Source organism: Mesocricetus auratus, unplaced genomic scaffold (genome assembly GCF_017639785.1).
Source record: "Mesocricetus auratus isolate SY011 unplaced genomic scaffold, BCM_Maur_2.0 Super-Scaffold_100691, whole genome shotgun sequence".
Taxonomy (NCBI): Eukaryota; Metazoa; Chordata; class Mammalia; order Rodentia; family Cricetidae; genus Mesocricetus; species Mesocricetus auratus.
This window is the reverse complement of record NW_024429267.1, coordinates 46,758,576-46,783,168: the sequence shown is the minus strand read 5'-3', so window position 1 is coordinate 46,783,168 and position 24,593 is coordinate 46,758,576. Positions and strand designations below refer to the sequence as shown.

The window sequence follows — 24,593 nt, the reverse complement described above, 5'->3', positions numbered from 1 at the left end:
GCAACCACATGGTGGCTCACAGACATTTTTTTTTTTTTAAGTTTATTATGTACACAGTGTTCTAGAAAGTACCAGATCTCATTACAGACGGTTGTGAGTCACCCACCATGTGGTTGTTGGGAATTGAACTCAGGACCTCTGGAAGAAGAACCAGTGCTTTTAACCTCTGAGCCACCTCTCCAGCCCCAGTTCACAGACATTTTAAACTCTAGTTCCAGAAGATCTGACATCCTCTTCTGTCCTCTATAGGCACCAGGTACACGTGTGGTACACACACATACAGACAGGCAAAATACCCATATACAGAAAATTTTAGACCCTTGTATGGCAGAACATGCATGTGAACCCAGTGCTTGAGAAATTGAGGCAGGAGTATTACAAATCTGAAGCCAGCCTAGGTTATATACCAAGACTCTATCTCTAAAAACAAAACCAAACAAACAAGGCATAGACCTGTAACTAAGGGGTAGGAGAGAGAAATTTGAGAATTAGTAGAAAAAACAAAAACAAACAAACAAAAACCTGAAGGTAGATCTGAGAGCCTAGCAAAAAGTTACTTGAGAGATCTTGGCATTCTGCCCCATCTCCACCAGCCAGCCTGCAGCTCTGGTTGTGGAATGATTTCTGGGGGCACATGGTACCTCTTCAAGTAGATAGATAGCAGCCTTTCTCTGTTCTCAGCAGTCTGAGGCTCTCTACATGTCACCATTATGATTATCTGCAATACTAAAAGCTAGAACACAGGACCTGATGAATATGAATGCTACAATTTCACCTGTTTTCACAAGAAATACCAAATTAAATACTATATATCTATCATGGGTCTTCCTGGCCCACCTCTGCTACGTGGCTGAGGATGAGAATGAGAAGACTGTGGGCAATGTCCTGGCCAAAATGAAGGATGCTGATGTTGATTCCCCATGGACACATGACCCAACTGATCATGAAGCATTCAGAGGTACCTCAGCCTGACCCAGAAGCTGATGGACCAGACCTTACAACTGAAAACTTAAGTGCTTAGCACAGCAGAACTGACCCTACTGACAGGGGTACGGATGGACCACCCAAGTACATGAGCATGAAAGACCTGGCTGTAGACCTCATCTGCCGTATGGTGGTGTGGGTGGAGGAGCGATGCTGCTCCCCCTGCCCACAGCAAGCTGCCTGTCACGGGTGGGAGAGCTGGCCCTGCCCCACACCAGCGGCAGCACTCAGGAGAGTGGCCCCTGCACCTTACCTGGACAACACACAGCAGAGCTGGCCCTGATGGTCCAGGTGTGGGAGAACCAACCCCGAGAGCACAAAAGCAGGGGAACTGGCCTTGCCCCCTTGCTCATTATTGCAAGGGGTGAACTAGCCAGAGCAATGCTGGAGAGCTCAGGCTGGTGGTGAGGATGGGGGGCAGCTGGTGGCTGACCAAGCCTGCAACTACCCAGGCCCAGAACCAGGGCTATGAGTTAGCCCACCCCAACACCTACCCCATCTATGATCTGCAGGAGAATGTGAAGAAGCCAGTCCTGTTTATCCAAGTTATCCAAGAGGAGTCCCAGTGAGGGCCCAGCATCAGTAATGTAGCAGAAACCCGAGACTCTGAACCAGACTCTTTGCAATGAACACTTGCAAGTAAAGATGTATGAACAAAAAGGTTTACTGTGTGACTCACTGTGTCACACTACAGCTTCCATTATGAGATTTTTCCCTTTTTCTTTCCTTTTTTTCTCTTAAGATTTATTTTTTTGTGGGGGGGTTGCAAAGACAGGGGGGTGGATATGAAGGGACAGGGAAATAAATGAATGGGATCAGGATGTACGATGTAAAAAACACAAAGAATAAATAAAGCCGGTCGGTGGTGGCACACACCATTAATCCCAGCACTTTAGAGGAAGAGGCGGGCTGATCTCTGTGAGTTCCAGAGGCCAGTCTGGTTGGTTGGTTGGTTGGTTAGTTAGTTAAAATTTTAGTGCTAGGCCAGATGTGGGGGCTTGTACCTTTAGTCCCAACATTAGAGAGTTTGCAGAGCAGGTAGATATCTGTGAGTTCAAAGCCAGTGTGATCTGCAAAGTTCCACATCAGTCAGTGCTACATAGTGAGACTCTGTCTCAAAACAAACAAAAACTTTCAGCACCATATACATATCCTTGCATGTCAGGAATAGCAAACAAGTTTTGTGTCGAAAGTGGAGGCTCGAATATCCAAACATAGGGCCTGAGAAACCTAAGCAAAGTTCTGGACAAGAAGCCAGATGTAGATTCCTAGTCCTGCAGTCTCTGAGGCAGGCTGGTGTTTGGCTTTCGGCTGCTGCCTGTGGGCTTGAGCCAGCCAGCACCACGCACTGACTGACATGGCAATTTAAGATTTGTCTCACTTGATCAGAGAATGCTGCAGGTGTTAAGTAAAGCCAGGTCCAGACACTGAGAACCTCTAAAAAGGAACGGTATGTTTAAAAATGTGCTTAGATGCTGAAGAAAGAAAAGAAAATGATTATAGACAGTCATAGAAAAAAGCTGTTTAAATATAATGAAGTCTTTAAAAGAGAGAGTAAAGTAATATAAAAAAGCCACGTAAAGATGGGAAATACACAAGGTATCTGGATCCTGTATAGTGCTTTGCTGATTTTGAGTTTTTTACAATGCTAATGCATAAAAAACAACAGCTGCTGAGAGATACTAGATTATGGAAACTGCTAAATTAAACCAACCTATATATTTTAAGAATGTCTTAGCTTCAAAATGGAAGTCAGAAAATATGTTGCATTGGGGGAGGGGTTATGCCTTTGTTTCCACAGGAAACAAAAAGTAACAGTTCTCTTCAAAATTAAGGAAGATCAGATTTGATTGGGGGAGACCCCCCTGAAAATCTTGACTAAAAATCTTGACTACAGCCATGAAAAAAGAAACCAAGAAAGACTATAGGACAGGTGATGTATATGGCATGAATAGAGGTTTGGTTATAAGCCCAAACTGACTTACAAAGTTGACAGATGCCTTTTACCTGCTCAAACATAGAACAAAAAAAATCTTTAACTGACTTGTGCACACTGCACATTCCATACTTGTGTTAATGCAGATACATGTGTTACCTTTAAAAGTTTGTTTTTTTTTTTTTATAAAAAGGACCAAATACCAATGAAGACAAGTAGCACAGGTAATCCAGCCTCTCAGAATGCCTCTGTTGCAGTTTCCTCAAAATTCTGCAACCAGAAATGAAATGGTTCAGCCTCACAGACTATCCAGCCAAAACTTCTGATAAGCCTTATACTTTCCCATCACACAGAGAATAAACAAAAAATAATACAACTAGCTCTCCCAAGACTTGACCATTATCCCAATTTTCTCAGGGTCCCCTAAAGATGCTGTTGCCCCCAGACAACACGAAGCAGTCTAGAGAATATAACGTCCACATTGCATGGGGGGGAGGTGGTTTTTGGTCATGGATGTTTGTCATCATTTGGGAGAGGCTACAAGTTATTATTGTTAATGATCAAGAAAAAAACTGAACAAAGGAGATTAGATTCAGGGATCTCTTTCTGAAGGGAAAAAGTAGGGATATAGTAAAGAAATGATGGGATAAACAGGTAAATTGCTATGTCTACTTTTAAACAATCAGAAGTCTCAAATATTTTAAATTGGTATGGATTTTTGTATATTGATATAAATTAGGGTTACTTTTGTTTAACATATTGTATATATGTTTCTAGTTTTGTTTAAGGTATTATACCTATGTAGCTCATTTAAAAATACAATATAAAGTTTTAGTCCTTAAAAACTATTTATAATAATAAAGACAGGTTAGTAGTTAGCCACCTATATCAAATTTGTAGTCATGTTAGTTATGTTTTCAAAGTCAAACAGAATTTTTTAATTTAATTTTTTATTTTTAAGACATATATTAAATAGATGGTCTTCAAACACTTCAAAGACCTACAGAATATGACATTTAATAATATAAGGTTTTTCATGGCAGTGAGACATGGCAGGACGAGGGGTGATGGGAGATGTCATTCTGAAAATCTGTCTCTTATTGGTTGTTTAATAAAGCACTGTTGGCCAGTAGGGAAGCAAAATAGGTGGGACTAGGAGTCTAGGAGGATTCTGGGAAATGTAGTGAACTGAGCAGTCGCCATGTGACTCCTAGGAGGAATGGACACAGCAGGAATGCGTCCTAGCAAAGTTCTTATAAAATATATATGAGTAATTACTGGTTAATAATCAAGTCAGACCTAGCCCGTAAGAAACAAGCAAATGGTCAACAGCTTATAATTCTTGTGTGTTATTTGGGGACTGCAACTGTGGCAGGGCCCAGGTGGCTGGCTGGGTGAAAAACCAAAGTGGCTGGCAAAGAAAAATACACTCTACAGAGGGGCATTGAAGAACTCCATATGGAGTTTGCTTTCATTGTGGCAAAGTTAGCCACTGGGCAAAGAAACTGCTCTTGCCTCAGTTGCTGGCAGAATGCAGTCCAAACTGGGTAAGCAGGACACAAAAGAAGACATCTGTTGAACTTTGGCAAGGCAGAGTAGGACAGTCCTTCAGGTATTGTAGGCCTGCAGGCTGAAGATGGATGCCCCAACACTGCAGAGGAACCTTGAGTGACTGTCCAGGCAGCCAGCTGTCTCTGTCATTCCTATAGTCTAGAATCTGCTTGCTCCTAACTTCTTGTTTACTTAAGCAATAATAATATTATATCCTTCCTGGGCTTCTGACGGAGCTGAAGGTGAGATAGTTACAGTTACAGCTTTCCTTCTACCAAATTCATAAAAGAAACTGACATAAGAAATGTAAAGTTTATAAGGCCAAGAAAGAAAAGCTTAAGTTGTTTATTTAAGAAAATATTTTAAGGTCTAAAACAATATTATTAGGATAGTAATACATTATAATAAAAATGGTTTAGATATAAAATGTTGGATTCATCAAGATAGAATAGACAGCCAGGCGGTGGTGGCACATGACTTTAATCCCAGCACTCGGGAGGCAGAGGCAGGCAGATCTCTGTGAGTTCGAGACCAGCCTGGTCTACAAGAGCTAGTTCCAGGACAGACTCCAAAGCCACAGAGAAACCCTGTCTCAAAAAGAAGAAAAAAGATAGAATAAATGACAGAGTAATTTCTCCAAATTTGCTAAATACACATGGACTGGACATTGTGAATGTAAACCTTATTTGATAATTGTTCTTACTGTATATAGTTTTATTATTGAGAGACTTTTTAAAAGTCTTCTACCTTCATAAAAAGAAGAGAAGAAAAAAGTGCTTGAACCTTGAAGAAAAAGCCACAGATAAATCCAGAGCTATCATTACTTAATTTTTGTTGTTGATTTTTGAAATGGGTTTCAGGTAGCCAAGGCTAGCCTCAAACTCCTGATTTTCCTGCCTCCCCTTCCAAACACTGGGAATATAGGCATTCACCACTATAACCACCTTTTTTGTTGTTGTTGTTCCTTTTCCAAGAAAGGATTTCTCTGTGTAGCCCTGGCTGTTCTGGAACTCGCTCTGTAGACCAGGCTGGCCTCAAACTCACAGAAATCCACCTAACTTTTCTGGGGTTAAAGATGTGCGCTGCCACCACCTCCCAGTAAAACCAGTTCTTAATGTTTGTATGTTCACTGAAGGTGATTTACCAAAGTACGTAACATTTTCATGTTTAAATTCTTATGAAAAGTAGCTATATATGAATTTAAGTCTAGTCATCTTAACTGTCTGATGACAAAAGAACTCTGTGCTCTGAACCAAAATCAGCCCCACGAACTAAAAGGCTACCCCAGCATGAAACCTAAGAGAGATGGCTCATGGTTAAGAGTTCTTGCTTTACTCCCAGCACCTGACATCTCAAGCAGGAAGAATGGCAGCTCACATGGCACTGGAGCAGCAGCTAAGAGCTACATCCTCATTTGTAGGCTGCAGGAAAGAGAACCGAGCCATGCATAGGCTTATGAAACCTTAAATCCCCCCTGCAGCGAGACACTTCCCCCAACAAGTTCACAGCTACTCCAGCAAGACCACACCTCCTAACCCTTCACAAACAGTGCTACTCCCTGATGATTATGCCAAACACATGAGCCTATATGCATCATCCCTAGTCAAGCCATCCCGATGAGTGAACACCTATTGAAGCCTTTGAAACTAAGAGTTTTCTCTTTCAGATGAGGTCATATTCCTGTCATAGGCTCTGAGAAAACCAAGTACCTTCCCTTCAGGGCAGTGATGCAACAGCATAATGCTAAAATGATCTAAGTCATTTACTTATCATGGTCTCCCTTCCTGACTATAATTTCCCAAGTATTGAAATTAGGTCTATCTTTGCTTACCCATAGAGTCTCAAAGCCTGACACATTACAGGCTCTGTGTATATGTGTGTGTGTGTGTGCTCATGACTGTATGTAAGGGGATGAAAACCAAAAGCAAATTCTACAGTGTGTGTATGAAGGTGGAATTGGTTCTCTCCTTACACCTTTTAAGTTATAACGATCAAACTGAGGTTACTAGGCTTGATGACTGAGCCATTCATTGTTACTACACAGATCTTGTATATATTTGCTAAATATATTCACTTAAATTCATACTATTGCCAATATGCATCAAAATATTCATCACTGGGATAGGATATGACTCACTATTTTCAACTAAAAGTTAGCTAACCCATATATACAGAGAGCTCGCTTTAAAAAGAAGCTGTTTTCACTGGGCGTGGTGATGTATGACTTTAATATTAGGACTCTGGAGACGATCTTTATGAGTTTGAGGCTAGCCTAAGCCACAGTGATTCCAGGACATCCAGGATTACAAAGAGAAACCCTAACTCGAAAAGCCGAGGGAAAAAAAAAGACCATAAAATGTTTGTTCTGCTTATGTGACAATAACTGTTGGTGCAAACACAAATGACAACCAACAAAACAGTATGGCCCACTAGTTAGAAGAATCCAGAGTAGAAGACGTGCCTCAGTGCAGAGTGCTTGCCTCAGATCTATCAATCCCCAGGACTAAGAAACAGCAATACTCCAGACAGAACTTCCCTATCAGCCTGGCTTAAAGCATTGTTTTCTCTAGTAACCCAATTTGCAGTGGCCACTCTACTGAAGATATTGTTTATAGCATTTCTGCTTGTAATGTGCTTTTAATACAGAAATCATCTTTTTCTATTCTCAAAAAAAAATTTTTAGTTCTGAAATATGCATGAATATTTTAAACTCAGAACATGTAAACACAGCTGTCTTCTATAAAGAACAAAAAAATGTGTCTAATTTTATGCTAGCCATACTGGTCAAACTGGACAAAATACTCTGTACACTGAAACACAAAAACTAAAGAAACACAGACTAGAAAAGGAGCTTGGGAATGGTGAAGACAACAGTACCATGCACTAAAGATGCAGAGGCAAGAGTTCAAAACCTATTGGGCTACCAACAGAATTCAAGGTCAGCCTGGGCAACTTAGTAAGACACTAACTATCTCAGTATAAAAACTGAGAGCCAGCATCAGATAACACAGGGGGCAGCTGCTACCATGACTAACAACTTGAGTTTGATCATGACAGAAGAGAACTGACTCCCGTGGTTATCCTCTAACCTTCATGGATAAGCCCTGGGATGTCTCTGTTATGATAAAGCGTGTGGGGAACCTTGGCAGACTCCATGGCAGGCGAGGGTAACGGAGGCAGAGGGACAAACATGCCAGGCAGACAGAGCTCAGTGAGAAGTTTTATCAGAAAGGGAAACGGGGTAAGGAAAAAGAAAAGAGGTAAAGAGACAGAGAGAGGACAGAAGAGAAGAGGGAGACAAGAAAAGTCCTGTCTGCCCCAGGGGAACAGCAGGAAAGAGAGGGCAAAAAGAGAAAGTGGAAAAAGAGCATAAATGGGCAGGAGTCTTTCTTTTAAAGGGGTCCTTTGCACCTGGGCTGACCAGGGTACTGCCTGAGTGCATTCTGCCAGGTGACAGGGGCAGGCCAGCATAAAGCCTAAATCCTTACAGCCTCCCCATATTAAATAAATAAATGTAATTTAAAAAAATTAAATAAAAAATTTCAGAACTATTATCTCATCCTGGATAGCCTGCTCAAATATTGTTAAAGATTTCCTTTATTTATTTTGTGTGTGTTGAGGGAATGCTACATGAATGCTGGGGCATGGAGATGTCGAGAGGATGTCATCTGGAGGTGGACTTACAGGTGCCACTCGTGTGGGTGCCAGGAAACAAACCTGAGTCCTTCGGAAGAGCAGTAAGAGCTCTTAACCACTGAGCCATCTCTCCAGCCCTGTTCAAATGCTTTTTGTTAGTTACAATTTATCATTTGTTTATTGTGTGTGTACATGTGTGGAACTCAGAAAACAACTTGCAGAATTGAGTTCCCTCTGTTCACCATGTGGGTTCTTGGGACCAAAATTGGATCTTTAGACTTGGCAGCAAGTCTCACTTACTGAGCCATCTCTCTAGTTCCTGGTTCATAGTTAGAATTTTTAAAGTCTTACTGTGTGTAAATATGCCAACCCCCCACCCTTTTGTTTTGTTTTTTGGAGACTGCCTCTATGTAGCCCTGGCTGTCTTAGAACTCACTATATAAGCCAGGCTTCGCCATACTCACAGAGATCTGCAGGCTCTGCTTCCCTAATGCTGGAATTAAAGGCACATACCACCACACCTGGCTTGCCAACCATTTTAAAGTCATCATCACACAGACTCCTCACAACTCTTTTTTCCCCCACCCCATTCTAAAGTAGAAGAAAGCGAAACTCAGATGACTATCATCACATAACTAGGCAATAGTCAAGCCAGGGTTTAAGGATGTGATTAAATTAAACGCTCATATACACATGTATGTGTGTTCTGGGTTTTTGCTTGGTTTTGTTTTTGAGACATTTTCTCTATGTAGCCCTGGCTGAATTGGAGCCCCCTGTGTAGACAAGGCTGACCCAAAACTCACAAAAATCCTTCATTTTATACTTTTAAATAAAAATAAATTCTACCATTCTATTATTTTAATTATGGCTCCAAAGCAAATTAAAATGCCCCAACTTCTTCTGCTTGCTCTCATAGGCACTCTGGTATTCCAGCCAGAGCAGAGTAAGCATTTGCTCAACTAAAGCAGCTTGTCACAGCAATGAGTCAGTTTGCCCACCTCCTGACACCGGTGACTCCCTCTTCTTCAAGCTAGACTACAGTGGCTATGCTTGAGAACTGACCTCTCTCAGTTTCAAGGCTGACTAGTCATTCCCAATGGTGCTACCCACTTCTAATTTAGCTACAGGACAGTGCACATGATCCATGCTGGGGAAGATTACACACTGCCACAGGAAGTAACACTGCTGAATGGAACCTGACCCAAGCCAAGCCAGTCATAAGTCTTCCTGTGACTTCAAGTAAGGGACAGAAAAAGCTTGGTTTGCTCTCCAGCTTGGATCAAAAACTGCAAAAAGAAAAAGGAAAAAGAAAAAACCCCAAACTACAAAAAGAGCAAGGCAGTGGTGGTTACACCTTTAATCCCAGCACTCGGGAGGCAGAGGCAGGTGGATCTATGTGAGCTCAAGGCCAGCCTAGTTTACAAAGTGAGTTCCAGGACAGCCAGGACTACACAGAGAAACCCTGTCTCAAAAACCAAAAGCAAACAAAACAAAACAAGCAAACAAATAAACCTACAAAAACCATTGAGGAACAAGTGGAAATCTTCTACAAGGGAGTGAAAGGTCATAAATGTTTATCACAGAAAAAAAAAAACAACAACACAGTTATAGCATCACCACGGGAGTACAATACCCAAAGGAAAGACCAGCAACATAGCCCTAATAAGACATGAAGAAACGGTTAACAAGACGAGAAAAAAAAAAGAACGAATTAGAAGTTCCCCTTTCAGAGACTATCCTGGAAGGGAAAACCTTTGTCATCAAATCCCTTCTGTTAAAAAAAAAAAAAAAGTACTCCAAAGGAGTTTGGCTTAATGGTTTTAGTACTTGCCTAAAATTCACAAGGCATGGGTTTAATTGCCAATACTGAAAAATAAATTTTTAAAATAAGAGCTTGTGCAGAAATTACCACTGTGAACACTTTATTCACACATTATTTGCCATTTTCCTAGAAAGGAGTAAGACAAAAGTGGTTTTGAGTTTGAAGTCTGAGCCATCAGCTTGGGTTCAAATCCCAGAACCACCTCAATTACTTACAGACTGTGGGGAGTGGAGAAAGCCCTGAACGCAAGTGTATTGTCAACATGGGCAAGCCCATGTCATGGACCAGTGGGAACTGCTAAGTCCTTCCCCATTCATGGCTGGCTCAGAACTGGCAAAGTCTTTCTCTGGGCCAAGTGTGAAAGTTGACCATCTGTGCAAATACAAGTGTTCATGACCAACTAACTGATCATCAGTATGTGTAAAAACAAGTAACTGCAGCTTTTTTCTCCTGGATGTCTGCAGCCTGAGGTTGCTCGGCTGCAGAGAGCAGCTAACCCTCCGCACTGCACATCAATACTGAGGTTCTAGGTTGCTGCTGTGGTTGTGGCGGCTCTCAGTGTGCACAGCCATCCACCCCAGTTTTTCTTTGTCCCTATGCCTGGCTTTCTTCAGTCCCTCACTACCCCTAGTCAGGTCAAGGTACCAAGCTGTGTGGGTAGTAGTAGTAGTAGACCTTGAACAAGTTATTTAACCTGAGTCTCAATTTCCTCATTCATCTATAAAAACAGGATAATAATAGCATATACCTTATAGGGTTGTTGTTTGGCAGAAAAAGAACCTTTGAATTGGTTGATTTATTAAAGAGAAAGAAAGCAAGAAGGAAAGGAAGGAAGGAAGGAAGGAAGGAAGGAAGGAAGGAAGGAAGGAAGGAAGGAAGGAACAGCAAGTAGCTCCCGGGCAAGTTCCCGGGAAGCAGGAGGGAGAGGGCAGCTTCCAGGCATAAGGGACAGGCACATACAAAGGCAAAGAAACATGAAAGACAAGCTTCACCCGTGACTGTTGTCCTCCTCAGACTCACATTCCCACTACTGGCTGAATGTCAGCCGGAATTCTAGCCCTGAAAGCTGGCCCTGCAATTCAACAAGTCCAGAATAGAACTAATCAACTTTACAACTTCCGATTCTTCTGGTTCCCTACGACTGGGGCAGTACTACAGAAGTCTCCCACCACCATTTTAATTACTTCTCATAGGCTCCTAAATGCATGGTCTGAGTGTAATAATGAGTCAGGGTGGAAGCAGAACACTTTTCAGGACCTAAGTACAGAACTTGACTGTGTATGGGCAGAAGCAAGGTGTAGTATGGGCTAAGGGTTAAGTCAGAAGTAAAAACTCCAACAAAACTTAGCAGGCTCCAAAGAATTATTTTCTACTGCAGGGTGAATACTTCTTGTGATCTATTCCCACTCCCTTCTGGCTACTGGTATTTTGCTGATCCCAACCCTGTTTTGTCTGGTTTGATTTTTATTCAATCTATGTGTACAGGTATTTAGTCTGCATGTATATCTATGTACCACATATGCCTGGAATTTCAGAACTTAAAGAGCAGAGGCAGGAGGATCAGTAAGTAGTTCAAGGCTAGCCTGGGCTACCTGAAGCATGCTGCAAATTATCTGATCATAACTGTGTGGAAAAGCACCTTCTGATTGGCTTAATAAAGGTCTGAGCCTGGCAGTGGTGGCGCACACCTTTAATCCCAGCACTTGGGAGGCAGAGGCAGGATCTCTGTGAGTTCGAGGCCAGCCTGGTCTATAAGAGCTAGTTCCAGGACAGGCTCCAAAGTCACAGAGAAACCCTGTCTCGAAAAACATAACAACAAAAAAGATCTGAATGGCCAATAGCTAGGCAGGAGAGAATGTGAGAGAGAGAAAGAGATGGAGGGAGGGAGGGAGGGAGGGAGGGAGGGAGGGAGGGAGGGAGGGAGGGAGGGAGGGAGGGAGGGAATGGAGATGAATCTAAGCATTTGAGAAAGTTGTCATCAAGGCGAGGATCAAGTCGACATACATGATGGAAAAGAGGTAAAAGCCACAAGACAGAACACAGAATAATAGAAACAGGGTAATTTAAGTTATAAGAGCTAGTTGGGAACAAATTTAAGCTAAAGACCAAGCTTTCATAATTAAGTTTCCATGTCACTATTTTCAGGCTGGCGATTCAAAGAAAGTCCAACCAGAAAGTTTACTTCAGAGATACTATCTCAAAAAAAATAAAATAAAATAAAATAAAATAGAGCTGGGAATTGTAAAACAGGCCTATAACCACTGCACATAGAAGGCAAGACAAGCAAATTACCACAAGTTCAAAGTCAGCCTATCTCCATAACAAGCTCCAGGCTAGGTTTGCCAGGGTCTGTCTCAGAAAACAAAACAAATCAAAACACATAGTTGGGAGTGTAGTTCAGTGGTACATGCTTAGTGTATGTCAGACTTGGGATTCAATTCCCAACATAAAACTAAACAAAAGAACAAAAGACTGAAGTTTGGTGACTGTGACAAAGATAGAATATAAAGTCAATATTAAGTGAATTTAATTAGCACAAATCTGCCAGCAGGAAATAAACATATATGAACCTATTAAGTATCTACTTTCTGAGCCAGAATTGGTAACCTATAATCCCAACGTTTAGGAGGGCTAAGGGTAGTCTGAGTTACAGAGTAAAACTATCTTCAAAAACAATCTAAGGCTAGCAGTGGTGGCAAATGCCTTAATCCCAGCACTTGGGAGACAGATCTCTGTGAGATCAAAGTCAGCCTGCTCTACAGAGAGAGCTCCAGAACAGCCAGGGCTACACAGAGAAACCCTGTCCCACAACTAAAATAAATTAATAAATAAATAAATTTTCACAGAACTGGAGAGTTCAACAGTGAAAAGCACTTGTTCTTACAAAGACCTTGTGTTCAATTCCCAGCACCCCATGGAGGTTCACAGACATCTGTAACTTCAATTTCAAGGGATCTAATGCTTCCTTCAAGCTTCCAGAGGCTTGCATGCATGAATACATGTAATACATATACATACAATGTAGACAAAATACTCATATACATAAAATAAAAATAAATTTATTATTGTTGTTGTTATTATTAGTATTACTATTATTTTGGCTTTTCAAGACAGGGTTTCTCTGTGTAGCCCAGGCTGTCCGGGAACATATTCTGTTAACCATCCTGGCCTTGAACTCAGAGATCTGCCTGCCTCTGCCTACTCAGTGCTGAGATTAAAGGTGTGTGACACCATCACCAGGCATAAAAATAAACAAACAAAACAAAAAAGAAAACAGAATTTTATGCCGGGAATGGTGGCACATGTCTCTTAATCCTAGCACTCTGGAGTGAAAAGGCAGGTGGATCTCTATGAGTTGAGGCCAGCCTGGTCTACATAGTAAACTCTAGACCAGCCAGAGATACACAGTGAGATCTCATCTCAAGCACTAAAATAAATGAAAATAAAATTTCACAAATTTTTAAATTAAGGCATGAGTCACATCATACACTAGTAATTTAAAGGAAATAACACATCAAGCTAATTAGTAAATCTGAATCATTCAATTATATTCAGGTCCCTAGGCATATTCATGATGCCTCGGTACTCTTAACTTTTAGAATGGTAAAAATATGTAGAATGACTTCATTTAAATAACTCAATCATAGCTTTCTTAAAAAAAAAAAACAAAAAACCTCTGAGAACTTGTATCACACACTGACATTCCCCAGTCCCAGTGGGAGGATGTATAACTCAGGAATTTGTTAAATGCACTCTGTATGACAGCTGCTTGAGGTTGTTCAGAGTTCTTAGCAGGATGTGCCTGGCATTTATAAAAACCAAAAGCTCATATCATCTTTTTTGCTTTTTAAGGGGAAAAATATATTGTTAAAACTACAAAGAGTTACATATCACCAGTTCTTAACTTTCTCTGTCCATGACAATCAAAATCATCTAGGAACCTGTACAATACACTGATATTTGAGTTTATCCTTTTTCTAATTTCCCCTTTAAATCATGCTTGGATATGAGCACCAATCCTTTTTTGTGTTATTGTTTTGGATTCTTGAGACAGGATCTCTTTATACAGCTGTGACTATCTTGGAACTCCTTATGTAGACCAGGCTGGCCTCAAACCCATAGGGATCCACCTGCTGAGATTAAAGGCATACCTCATCATGTCTGGCTTTTGTTTTGTTTTGGTTGTTGTTTTTTCACGACAGGGTCTTTTTGTGAAGCTCTGGCTGTCCTAGAACCAGCTCCGAAGACCAGGATGGATTTGAACTCACAGAGAACCACCTGCTTCTGAATGCTGAAATTAAGGTCATGTGCCACCATCACCCAGCTGACATTTTTTTTAAACTCCAAAAATTGAAAACCACTGCTACTGATTAGAAAGGGAAGAAATTAAAAGTTGTAAGGTAGAAATAGTCACTCTTCTATGAATATACCTTGTTCTCTAGATTTGACTTCAGAACCATTTAAATATTTTATACAATTTTATCATTAAATATAAAAATAATCCTTGGCCTTCTGTTACTTGAAAGGTAGGGGAGGAGGAGCTTGAGGTCAGGCAGGTCTACACAGCCGCTTCCAGACCAGCTAGGGCTACCTAACTGTAAAACTACCTCCAACACAGAAACAAAGTAGGCCCGGGGAATTAGCAAGGCACTGCTGCTCAGGCCTGTGAGCTTTTGTTTTGTTTTGTTTTTTCTCTGTGTAGCCTTGGCTGTCCCAGAACTTGCTCTGCAGACCAGATTGGCCTCAAACTCACAGAGATCCACCTGCCTCTGCCTCCCAAGCGCTGGGATTACAGGAGTGAGCCACCACGAGGTTTAAATTTTTTAATCTGAGGCTGCTATCATTCAACTTAAAAATGAGTGAGCGGCCCTCTCTTCTGCCCTCCTACTCACGTCTTTTACTGACCCTGACCTACTCAAGCACACTCCGAAAAGTGAGGACGGTAATAACTTTGTGCTGCTAAAAAATAAAAAAATGAGTTTCCAGATACTTCCACATTTTGAACACTTTTTTGGTGAGGAGGGAGGTGAGCATGGAACCCATAATTTCAGGTAGGCAAGCTAACTGCTAGTCTATAAAACACTGCACTCTTCAAGTTTGTAAATGGGCCACAAGAGACCCTGTGTCAAAACAAAACAAAACAAAAACATCAAAGGCCTAGGTCCAAGATGGCGGCGGCAGTATTTGCACCCCGGTTTCTGGGCTGTTAGGCTGGTTCCGCCCTCGGTAGAGTGGTCCACATGGAATGGTGCCCACAGTCGGGGCCTCAGCTTGCCTGTTCGAAGTCCTCACCTACATCACGGTGCAGAGCGGGGTGGGAGTGAGGGTGCTCAACGTTTTCCTCAAGTCGCATCACCATGGAGGGTTTGAAAGATCCGAGTTCATCGCCAACACCCATCTCCACATCAGCACCAAGCCCTTTCCCTGGGAAAAAGGTAATCATTCCCTCTTCCATAACCCTCAGGTAGATCCGTTTCTGGCCGGGTATGAGGACAAACGAGAACCTGGACCATCACCTAGGCAACAGGGCCACGGCACTGGTTTGGACCGTTACTCTGTATGTGGACCAGAAAAGTGTATGGGGCACTCACGGGATTTTTTTCTTTCTTTGTTTTGTATCCCTTTGCTTGTGGGAGGACATTGCTTAAATAAGAAGCTTAAAGTTAAAAAAAAAAAGCTTTAAGTTAAAAAACAAAACACTTATTTTTTAAATTTTAAACAAGAAGTTTATGTAAAGAGGTTTGACTGGAACAGAAAACTAGAGCCATTTTCATAGTAATTTACCCCAACTCAGGGACAAACTGCCCTGCATGTAACAGCAGCTATGTACAAAAAAAAAAAAAAAAGGCACAAAATGTTCCTTCCTTTTACAATGATAAATGACAGGAGAACATGGTTATAAGGAATTTCTTGGTTGACCAAAGTAACTTATTAGAATATAAAATGAGCTTACTGGACCTTCCATTAATGGAAAAGGGAAAATTTTTCAGAGTACTGATATTTTGCCCCATATCATCTCCATTTGAAGTCAACAAGACAGAATGTTGCCTATGTAATTGTATAAAGAAAAGAAGAAGTGGAGCGCCAGTAAGATGGTTCAGCAGGTATTAAAAAAAAAACCTTGAACAGAGTTATACATAGTACCATGGACTTTTAATCCCAGCTCTCAGAGACAGAAGCAGATGGATCTCTGTGAGCTCAAGGCCAGCCTGGTCTACAAAGAAAGTTCCAGGACAACAGAGCTACCAGTAATAACTGGCCCTTTGTACTGCTAAATTATTAATGAGACCTTGTCTCAAAAAGGAAAATGTATACACACACACACACACACACACACACACACTACTAAACAGCTGTATGTGGTAGCACATGCCTACAATCCCAGTGCTTGGGAGGCAGAAGCAGGAGGATCAGAAGTTCAATGCTAGCCTAGGATCCATGAGACTCAGGGTTCAAACAAAACAACAACAACAACCCCCTCCCCATGCATGAATGAATTCATGTTACTCTGACCAGAATGGCCCAAAGGCTATGGACACTATTCTTTGGTAGCCACCCTCTTAGTTTACATCTGGTCTCCAATTTAATAAGAATTATTCTAGGGGTTTGGAGAGATGGCTCAGCAGTTAAGAGCATTTGTTGCTCTTACAGAAGATACAAATTGGATTCCCAACACTCACATGGCAGCTCACAACCCTCTCTAACTTCAGTTCCAGGGGTTCTGATGCCCTCTTTTGGCCTCCTTGGGCACTGTATGAATGCTGTGCACAGGCACACAAACTGGGGGCTGGGAGTACTTGGTGGTAAGGCATTGGCTGGCATGCTTGAGGCCCTGAGTTCAACACCCCTCATTAAAAACAACCCTAGCATATCTCAATACAATCCAAGGCTACCTAACCAGTGTCAGCATCAAACTCAAAGGTACCATGATGATGAATCTTCATGGTCAACTTGACTGGATTGGAATGACCTAGAAGACAACTCTGGGCATATCTTTTCCAGAAGCATTTAGCAAAGGAGGGAAGGTTTAACAAAGGAAAGAGGCCTTACCCTAGACTAGGGTTCCAAAATGAGCAAAGACGGAAAAAGGAAGAAACCAAATGAGCACAAGCACTCTTCTACCCTGCATCCTGACTGTGTGAGCCCTGCTTTCAACTTATAATGGACTGCACCCTCCGACTGTGAGCTAACATAGACCCTTCTTCTCTTACGTAGCTCTTTGTCAGGCATCTGGTCACAGAATGAGGAAAGTAGCTATACAGGTATGGCCCACAACAAGACTGCCCTTACTTCAGATGACAACTGCATCTTGGTGGTCACCAGGCCACAAAAATTTTGGTTCAGTTATATATAAACTGAAGGGTTCCCAGGATCCCTCAAGGAATGACTGCCCAAAAAATGCAAAGAACTAAAACAGTGCTAACTTTATAATTGGGATGCTTTTAGTAAAGAATCCAAATCAAGGCTAGCCAAATGATGAGACACACTAGAGCTGGAAGGGTCATGAACTCAAGCTTCTATAGCCTTTCCACACAGAACCAGGGCACATCTCCCTCCCAGCAGAGCAGTGTGCTCATCAGCAAGGAAGAGCTACAAAACTTTATGTCCAGAGTTTTTACTGGGTTGTCAATAACTGACTTATAACTGATTCTAACTCCTTTGTTCTACCCAGAAACAGACACACTTGTTATTGCTGCATGTAGGCAGAAGCATGGAAGTCATGGGTTTGAGACCAGTCTAAGTTACATACTGAGCTCATTCCAGGACAGCCTGAACTATACAGAGATAGATGCTCAAAGAAAAAGAGGAGACTGTGGTAATGGTGGTAGTAAGGCTGCCTTAAAATATCAACTCTCAGCCGGGCGTTGGTGGCGCACACCTTTAATCCCAGCACTCGGGAGGCAGAGGCAGGTGGATCTCTGTGAGTTCGAGGCCAGCCTGGTTGACAAGAACTAGTTCTAGGACAGCCTCCAAAGCCACAAAGAAACCCTGTCTCGAAAAACCAAAAAAAAAAAAAAAAATCAACTCTCATAGTTGATTTTTCTGGAGACAAGCCTGAGTAATCTTTATAACAAACTCAGATAGGATCCAAGGGCTCAAGAACATTGAACACATCTGTAACCATGAAGAAAACCCTGAATTTCAAAAGCTTCAAGAATTCTCTTTGAAAGAAAAATAGTGTGTATGTACATACCTCACAAGAAAAAGACAGTGCAAACATTAAGAAGGGCTGAAAATGTAGCTCAGCTGATAGAGTGCTTGCCTAACATGAGTGAGGCCTTGCATTTTATGTCCAGCACTGCATGACCCAGGAAGAGTGGAACACACCCACATTCCAGGATTTTGGAGGGGGAGGCAGGAGATTCAGGAGTTCAAGGTCCTCCTCACCTACCTAGTAAGTTTGAGAACTAGATGAGATACTCTCAAAAAAGGAAAAACAAACAAGGCTAAGACAGACAGTTCCATAGAAATAAAATACTTAAAATATTTGCTGTAGTTGCTGTGTAGCATGAGGACTGACATGGGATGTCCTTATGTATGCCGTGAATATGTGTTGCTTATATTAGTAGATTAATAAAGCTTATTTGGCCAATGGCCAGGCAGAATAGAGCTGCAAAGGGGTAAGATGCCAGAACATTACCAGTAAGCCATGGCCTCATTGTGATACACAGATTAGTAAAAATGGGGTAATTTAATTAAGATTGTCAGTAATATGCCTGAGTCATTGGCCAAACACTTATAATTAATATTAAGCCTTTGAGTGTTTATTTGGGAACTGGTGGGCAGGAGAGAAACTCCACTTACAGAGGACCTGTGTTCAATCACCAGAAGCTATGTAGAGAGTCCGGCCTGGTGATAGGCACTCGTACTTGTAGTACTAAAAAGGCAAAGACAGATGTCTCTGGAGTTCACTGGCCTCATAGCCTACCCTTTGTGGGCTCTAGGCTAGCAAGGAGCTTTGTCTCAAAAAACAAAAATCAACAACAAAACACCAAAGAAAGCTACGACAAGAGGTGGATCTGTCTTCCACATGAAAGCATGCACTTAAGCTCTGGAGCCTTCTTTCAGCCCAGACAACATGAGATCCCAGAGATCTTTACAAAGACAGCCAAGAACAAACTGGGGAGGGGAGATGCTCAGCAGGTAAGAGCATGCTCTGCTCCTGTAGAGTTCAGTTCCTAGCACCACTCACATCAGGGGACTCACAGCAACTACAGCTCTACCTCCAGGGAGATCCAATGCCTCTGGCCTCTGTAGGTATATATAATTATGTGCATATAATCACACACAGATACATACAGGAACAATTAAAAATAATAAAAATAAATCTTTTTAAAAAAAAGAGACTAGTAATGTTCGTTCATTTTACTAAATTGCACCCCCCTCTCTTTTGGGACAAGGTCTTATTATGCAGCCTCAGATGGCCCTAGAACTTGCTATGTAGACCTAACTGACCTCACACTTATGAAACCCTTTGTGCATCACCACATCCAACCTGTAAGCCAATTTTAAAATCTGGTGTGCACTGAAGTTAACCAAACTCAGAATCATCTGAAAATCTAAACACGAGAACCCTGGCACACTGCCAAGCAGGTAGTGTTTCTGTTTTGTAAGCAGAGACACTAAGCATTGAACACTTGGTTTGAAAACAGCAAGCCAAATAGAGTACTTAATGATTATGGAGTCACCAAACCTGAAGCCTCACTAATCTGCTCCAAAGAAGCCACAAGACTAACAAAAAAATGGAAAACCAGGTGTGGTGGCTCATGCCTGTAATCTAAGCATGCAGGAAGTGGGGGCAAGAGGATCCCAACCTCAAGGTCATTTTTGGCCACAGAGTAAACTCAAGGTTATCCAGGTCCTACATGAGACCCTTTCTCAAAAACAAAACGAAATGGGTTGATTAGCCCTTTTATTTTTTATTATGAGTTATAGTTTCAGATACTGCAACCAGTTCTTCAGCACATTTGGAGCTATTTTTGTGTATGTTGATATGTTTTTGCAAAGGGATATCCAATTGCTTGAATTATTAAAAAATTTGTTTTGCAGATATTCTATCTATGTAGCCAGATTGACTGGAAACTCCCAATCCTGTCTTAACTGCTGGGATTACAGGTGTTCATCATCAGGGTTGGCTTCTCTGCATTTTTAGCTAAGCCTGAGGCCCCGACTTCAACCCATTAGATTCATATGATGGGAAGACAACTCACTCCAAAAAAGTTGTCCCCTGACTGCCACAAGCCAGACATGGCATACACATGCACATATATATGTGAACACATACACACATACACTAAAAATAAATGAATGAGGGACTGGAGAAATGGCTTAGTGGTTAAGAGCACTGGCTACTCTTCCACTGTATATGAATAACTCCTGCTACCCCCAAATCTAATTTTTTTTTATTTAATTTGTTGTTCTTTTGAGACAGTCTCCACATAGCCCTGACTGTCCTGGAACTCACTCTGTAGACTAAGCTGGCCTTGAGCTCACTAAGATCCACCTGCCTCTGCCTGTGTTTGTATTAAGGGCACATGCCACTATGCCTGGCTTTTAACCTAAAAATTAAAATAATTTTTCTTTTGAACTAGAATATCTGAAGATAATCCTGCAGATGTACACAAATGACCAACAGGATACAGGAAGATGCTCACCAAGCATTATTAGCCATCACTGGAGAAATGCAAATTAGAACCATGAAGGACATGGAGGAATTAAAATCCTCAATACACTGGGGGTTGGAATGTAAAATGGTAAGCACTTAAGAAACTAGTTTGTTCTAGTATAGGGAAGGGCATAGCTTAGTAAGTTCAAGGACGGCCTGGTCTACATAGCATGCTCCAGGGCAGCCGAGGCTACACAGTGAGACCCTTCTAAGCAATAAAAAGGAAAAGAAAAAAGTAGTTCGGGTATTTCTCACTTGAAGTCTTTCCCACTCAAAGGAGTTATTTTTTCATTTTTCCTTAATAAATCTATTTCTTACCATCTACATTTGAGTTATCTAAAGAAAGAAAAAGAGAAAAAGGAGGCTGGGTCTAGAGTGGTGGTACTAGTCTTCAATCTCAGCACTGGGAAGGCTGAGGCAGGAGGATAGAAAGTTCAGGCCTGAGTTCAGTTGCTAAACCTTGTCTGGAAAGAAAAAAAGGAGGGAGGGCTTGGTATTTCTGGTTATATACCCAAGAGAAATGAAAATATACAGCCACAGGGTAAACATGCACCAGAGTTTAGAGCAGCACATTCACTCTACTTGCAAAGCAGAAACATCTAAGAGACCATTAACTGATCATACAATGTGGCATATCCAAATAACAATGACCAGAAACAGAAGGCAAAGCATACTGACATCAAAAAGAGCTAAGGAGGGAGGAACACCTGAACTCAGGAGTTTGCAAACAACCTAGGCAACACAGCAAAACTCAAAAGAAGGAGCCAAGAGCTGGATGTAATGACAGCCATCAACACCATCCGACTCCAGAATTTTATTATCCCAGCAGAAGTCTTGCACTCACTAATTACAATACTCTGAAGGGAGGGCTGTGACTCAGTGCTGGAACATAAAATAAAAATAAAAGGGGCTGGTGAGTTGGCTCAGTGCTTAAGGCCACTGGCTGCTCTTTCAGAGAACCCTGTTTCAACTCCCAGCACCACATGGTAGCTGACAACCCCTTGTATGTAACTTTAGCTCCAGGGGTTGGGCACATGTGTACAGACACATACATGCAAACACACACACACACACACACACACACACATTATAGGTACCTTTTTTTCTTTTTTCTTTTTCTGAAACAGGGTTTCTCTGTGGCTTTGAAGACTGTCCTGGAAATAGCTCTTGTAGACCTGGCTGATCTTGAACTCACAGAGATCCGCCTGCCTCTGCCTCCCAAGTGCTGGGATTAAAGGTGTAAACCACCATGGCCCAGCTCCAGGTACCTTCTATAAGTGAAATCCCATATTTGTCCTTTATATCTGGCTCACTTCAATTAGCATGTTTTTACTTTATTTGTTTTGGTTTTTTTGAAACAGACATGAGTCACTATGCCCACCACCTTCATTTAGTCTGTTTTCAATGTTGTAACATCATCTGTATTGGTAGCCTGTATCAGAATTCCATTTCTTTTTTAAGATTAAATAACATTCCATTGTGTGTGTTTGTGTACATACTGTCTTATTTGTGGACACTTCATCCATTTGAATTTTCACTACTGTGAATAACACTACAATGATCAGTTAATCATGCAAGTATGTAACCACCTGCTTTCAGATCTTTTGGCTACATATCCACTCTATGGATTCAATGTTTAACCTGTTGAGGACCTACTAAAATAACTTCAATATAGGCTGGACATTGTACAGTCCAATTTGGGGTTTCAACTTATTCACACTCGTGTGTGTGTGTGTGTGTGTGTGTGTGTGTGTGTGTGTGTGTGTGTGTGTGTGTGTGTATACTATTTTCATTAATAACCATCCTAGTAAACCGGGCATGGTGGTACTTGGAGGCCAACCTAGTCTACAGAGTGAGTTCCTGGACAGCTAGAGCAATACACAGAAACCCTGTCTCGAAAAATAAAAACCAAAACCAACCCCCCCCAAAAACAAAACAAACAAAAACCCACCTTATTCCTAGAAAATGGTTATCATTGCTTTCATTTCTTTTTTTTTTTTTTTTTTTGGTTTTTCGAGACAGGGTTTCTCTGTGGCTTTGGAGGCTGTCGTGGAACTCGCTTGGTAGTCCAGGCTGGTCTCGAACTCGCAGAGATCCGCCTGCCTCTGCCTCCCGAGTGCTGGGATTAAAGGCGTGCGCCACCACCGCCCGGCTGAATGCTGCTCCTCTTGCAAAGGACCTGAGTGCATTTTCTGCACTCACATTAGACAGTTCACAACTGCCTGTAACTCCAGCTCCTGATGTACTCTGATCTCTGACAGCACCAGACTACAGTAAATATACACGTGTGGCATACACACTAGCACATAATCAAAAACAAACCTGCAGGTGCTGGGCATCGGGCTGGACATTTTAATCCCAGCACCACTCAGGAGACAGAGACAGGCAGATTTCATGAGTTCAAGGCCAACTTGGTCTACACAGTTAGTGGCAGACCATCCAAGGTTACATAGTGAGCCCTTGTCTCAAAAAAAAAAGGTAATAAATAAAAAATTTAAAAAGCAGGCTGACTCTATTAAGCTAATGGAGCACAGCGGAAGCAACCATGAAATTATGAAATTGCTCCTTGACACCCTTACTCAAATCAAATGAACACAGTGCTACTTGTACACCTTCCTGCAACCAACACAGTAAACAAGGTATTGATTATGCTCACCAATTTTATTCAACTGTTTTAACTCATACAGAAATCTTAAATTTCTAAATTCTTAAGCAATTACATTTTAAGAAAAGGAAATGCATAATTAACCGATCAGAGACGGAATGACCTAACTGAAATTTCCTTTAAATACTTAAGCAAAGGGAGGTTGGGGAAAGGTGAAAAATACTGACAACTATTGAATATAGCAGCATTGAGGGGGATTGGTTCAACTGTTGAATGTGAGTGACAGCATTGAGAAAGGGGTTCAGTCTATCTGCCTTCTCATGTGTTTGCTTGAAATGTTTTCACTGGGGCAGAGGCAGGAAGATGCCACAAGTTCGAGGGCAGCCTAAGCTAATCTTTTTAAAAAAATGGTTTCCGACAGTAACTCTTTCAAAACCTAAATCTTTGCAAATAAAGTTATCATCCTGCTTATTCAGGACAAGTTGCCGAGTACAGATGCTCTAGCCTTCGGAAAGGAAGCAGGCTATGGGGTCTAAAGCAACGGGCAAAGCAGCTTCTGGCGGGACCGACTTAAGCTCCGCGCCACCACGCGGACCAAAGAACGCGCACGCTTCATTCAAGGCTAGATCTGACAAATCACTCTCTGTGAACGTTCCGGCTCAGAGAACCGCGGAGCTCAATTTGGAATCGGCACACGCCGGGAAACCCAAGCAGCTCGACTAGAGAGCTCTCGGGTCTCGGCCCAGGGCAAGGCCGGGCGCCGGGCCCTCAGATCCGCTGGTCCCACCCTGGACCCTCCGCTCCGTGCCCACCTCGCACCTCGGCCTTCCCCGCCCGCCTACCTTCCAGATCCAGATCGTCCGAGTCGGAGTCACTCTCCCCGTCCTCCTCGATGGTGGCGACCGCGCTGGACTCCTGCGTGTGAAAGGTCGTCGGGGTGGCGATGAGCGTGTCTGAATCCTGGGCGCGGGCCTCGCGCAGGCGTGTGAAGTACTCCACCGCGAAGTCGACGAGGTCGGGCGGCTGCTGCCGCAGCACCTCCACAGTGTAGCCCTGCAGCAGCTCCGTGAGCCCCGGCGGGATCTGGATGTGGCTCATGCCGGCGACGGCCGAGGGGACCGGTGGGTAGGGGCCGCCGGCGGCTGCAACCTGCGCACTCCCTCACGCCGGCCTGTCACTCGGCGCCCGCGGTCTCCCGCGCGGCCCGCCTCGGCCTTCCTCGCGTCGCGCCTTGTTTCGGCCGGGTCTGCGTTTGTTGTGCGGGCCGCGCGACCCTTCCGCTACCAAGCCAGCCTGGCGCCGCTGCTGCTGTCACCCGGCCGCAGCCGCCGCCGCCGCCGCCGCCGCGGGGACCGACGGGCTGGCAAGCTGGACGGGCGCGGCAGGCGCCCGG

At 42.6% G+C, this 24,593-nt stretch overlaps 1 protein-coding gene across 1 annotated transcript in view; it reads right to left on the bottom strand.

Moving 5' to 3' along the window:
- Positions 1 to 24,593, bottom strand: part of Prkar2a (protein kinase cAMP-dependent type II regulatory subunit alpha) — a 62,724-nt gene extending 38,131 nt beyond the window's left edge. Inside the window, exon 1 of the mRNA XM_005074954.4 lies at positions 24,043 to 24,593. Coding sequence (XP_005075011.1) covers positions 24,043 to 24,298 — 256 coding nt within the window. The 5' untranslated portion in view covers positions 24,299 to 24,593. The remainder of the gene's footprint in view (positions 1 to 24,042) is intronic.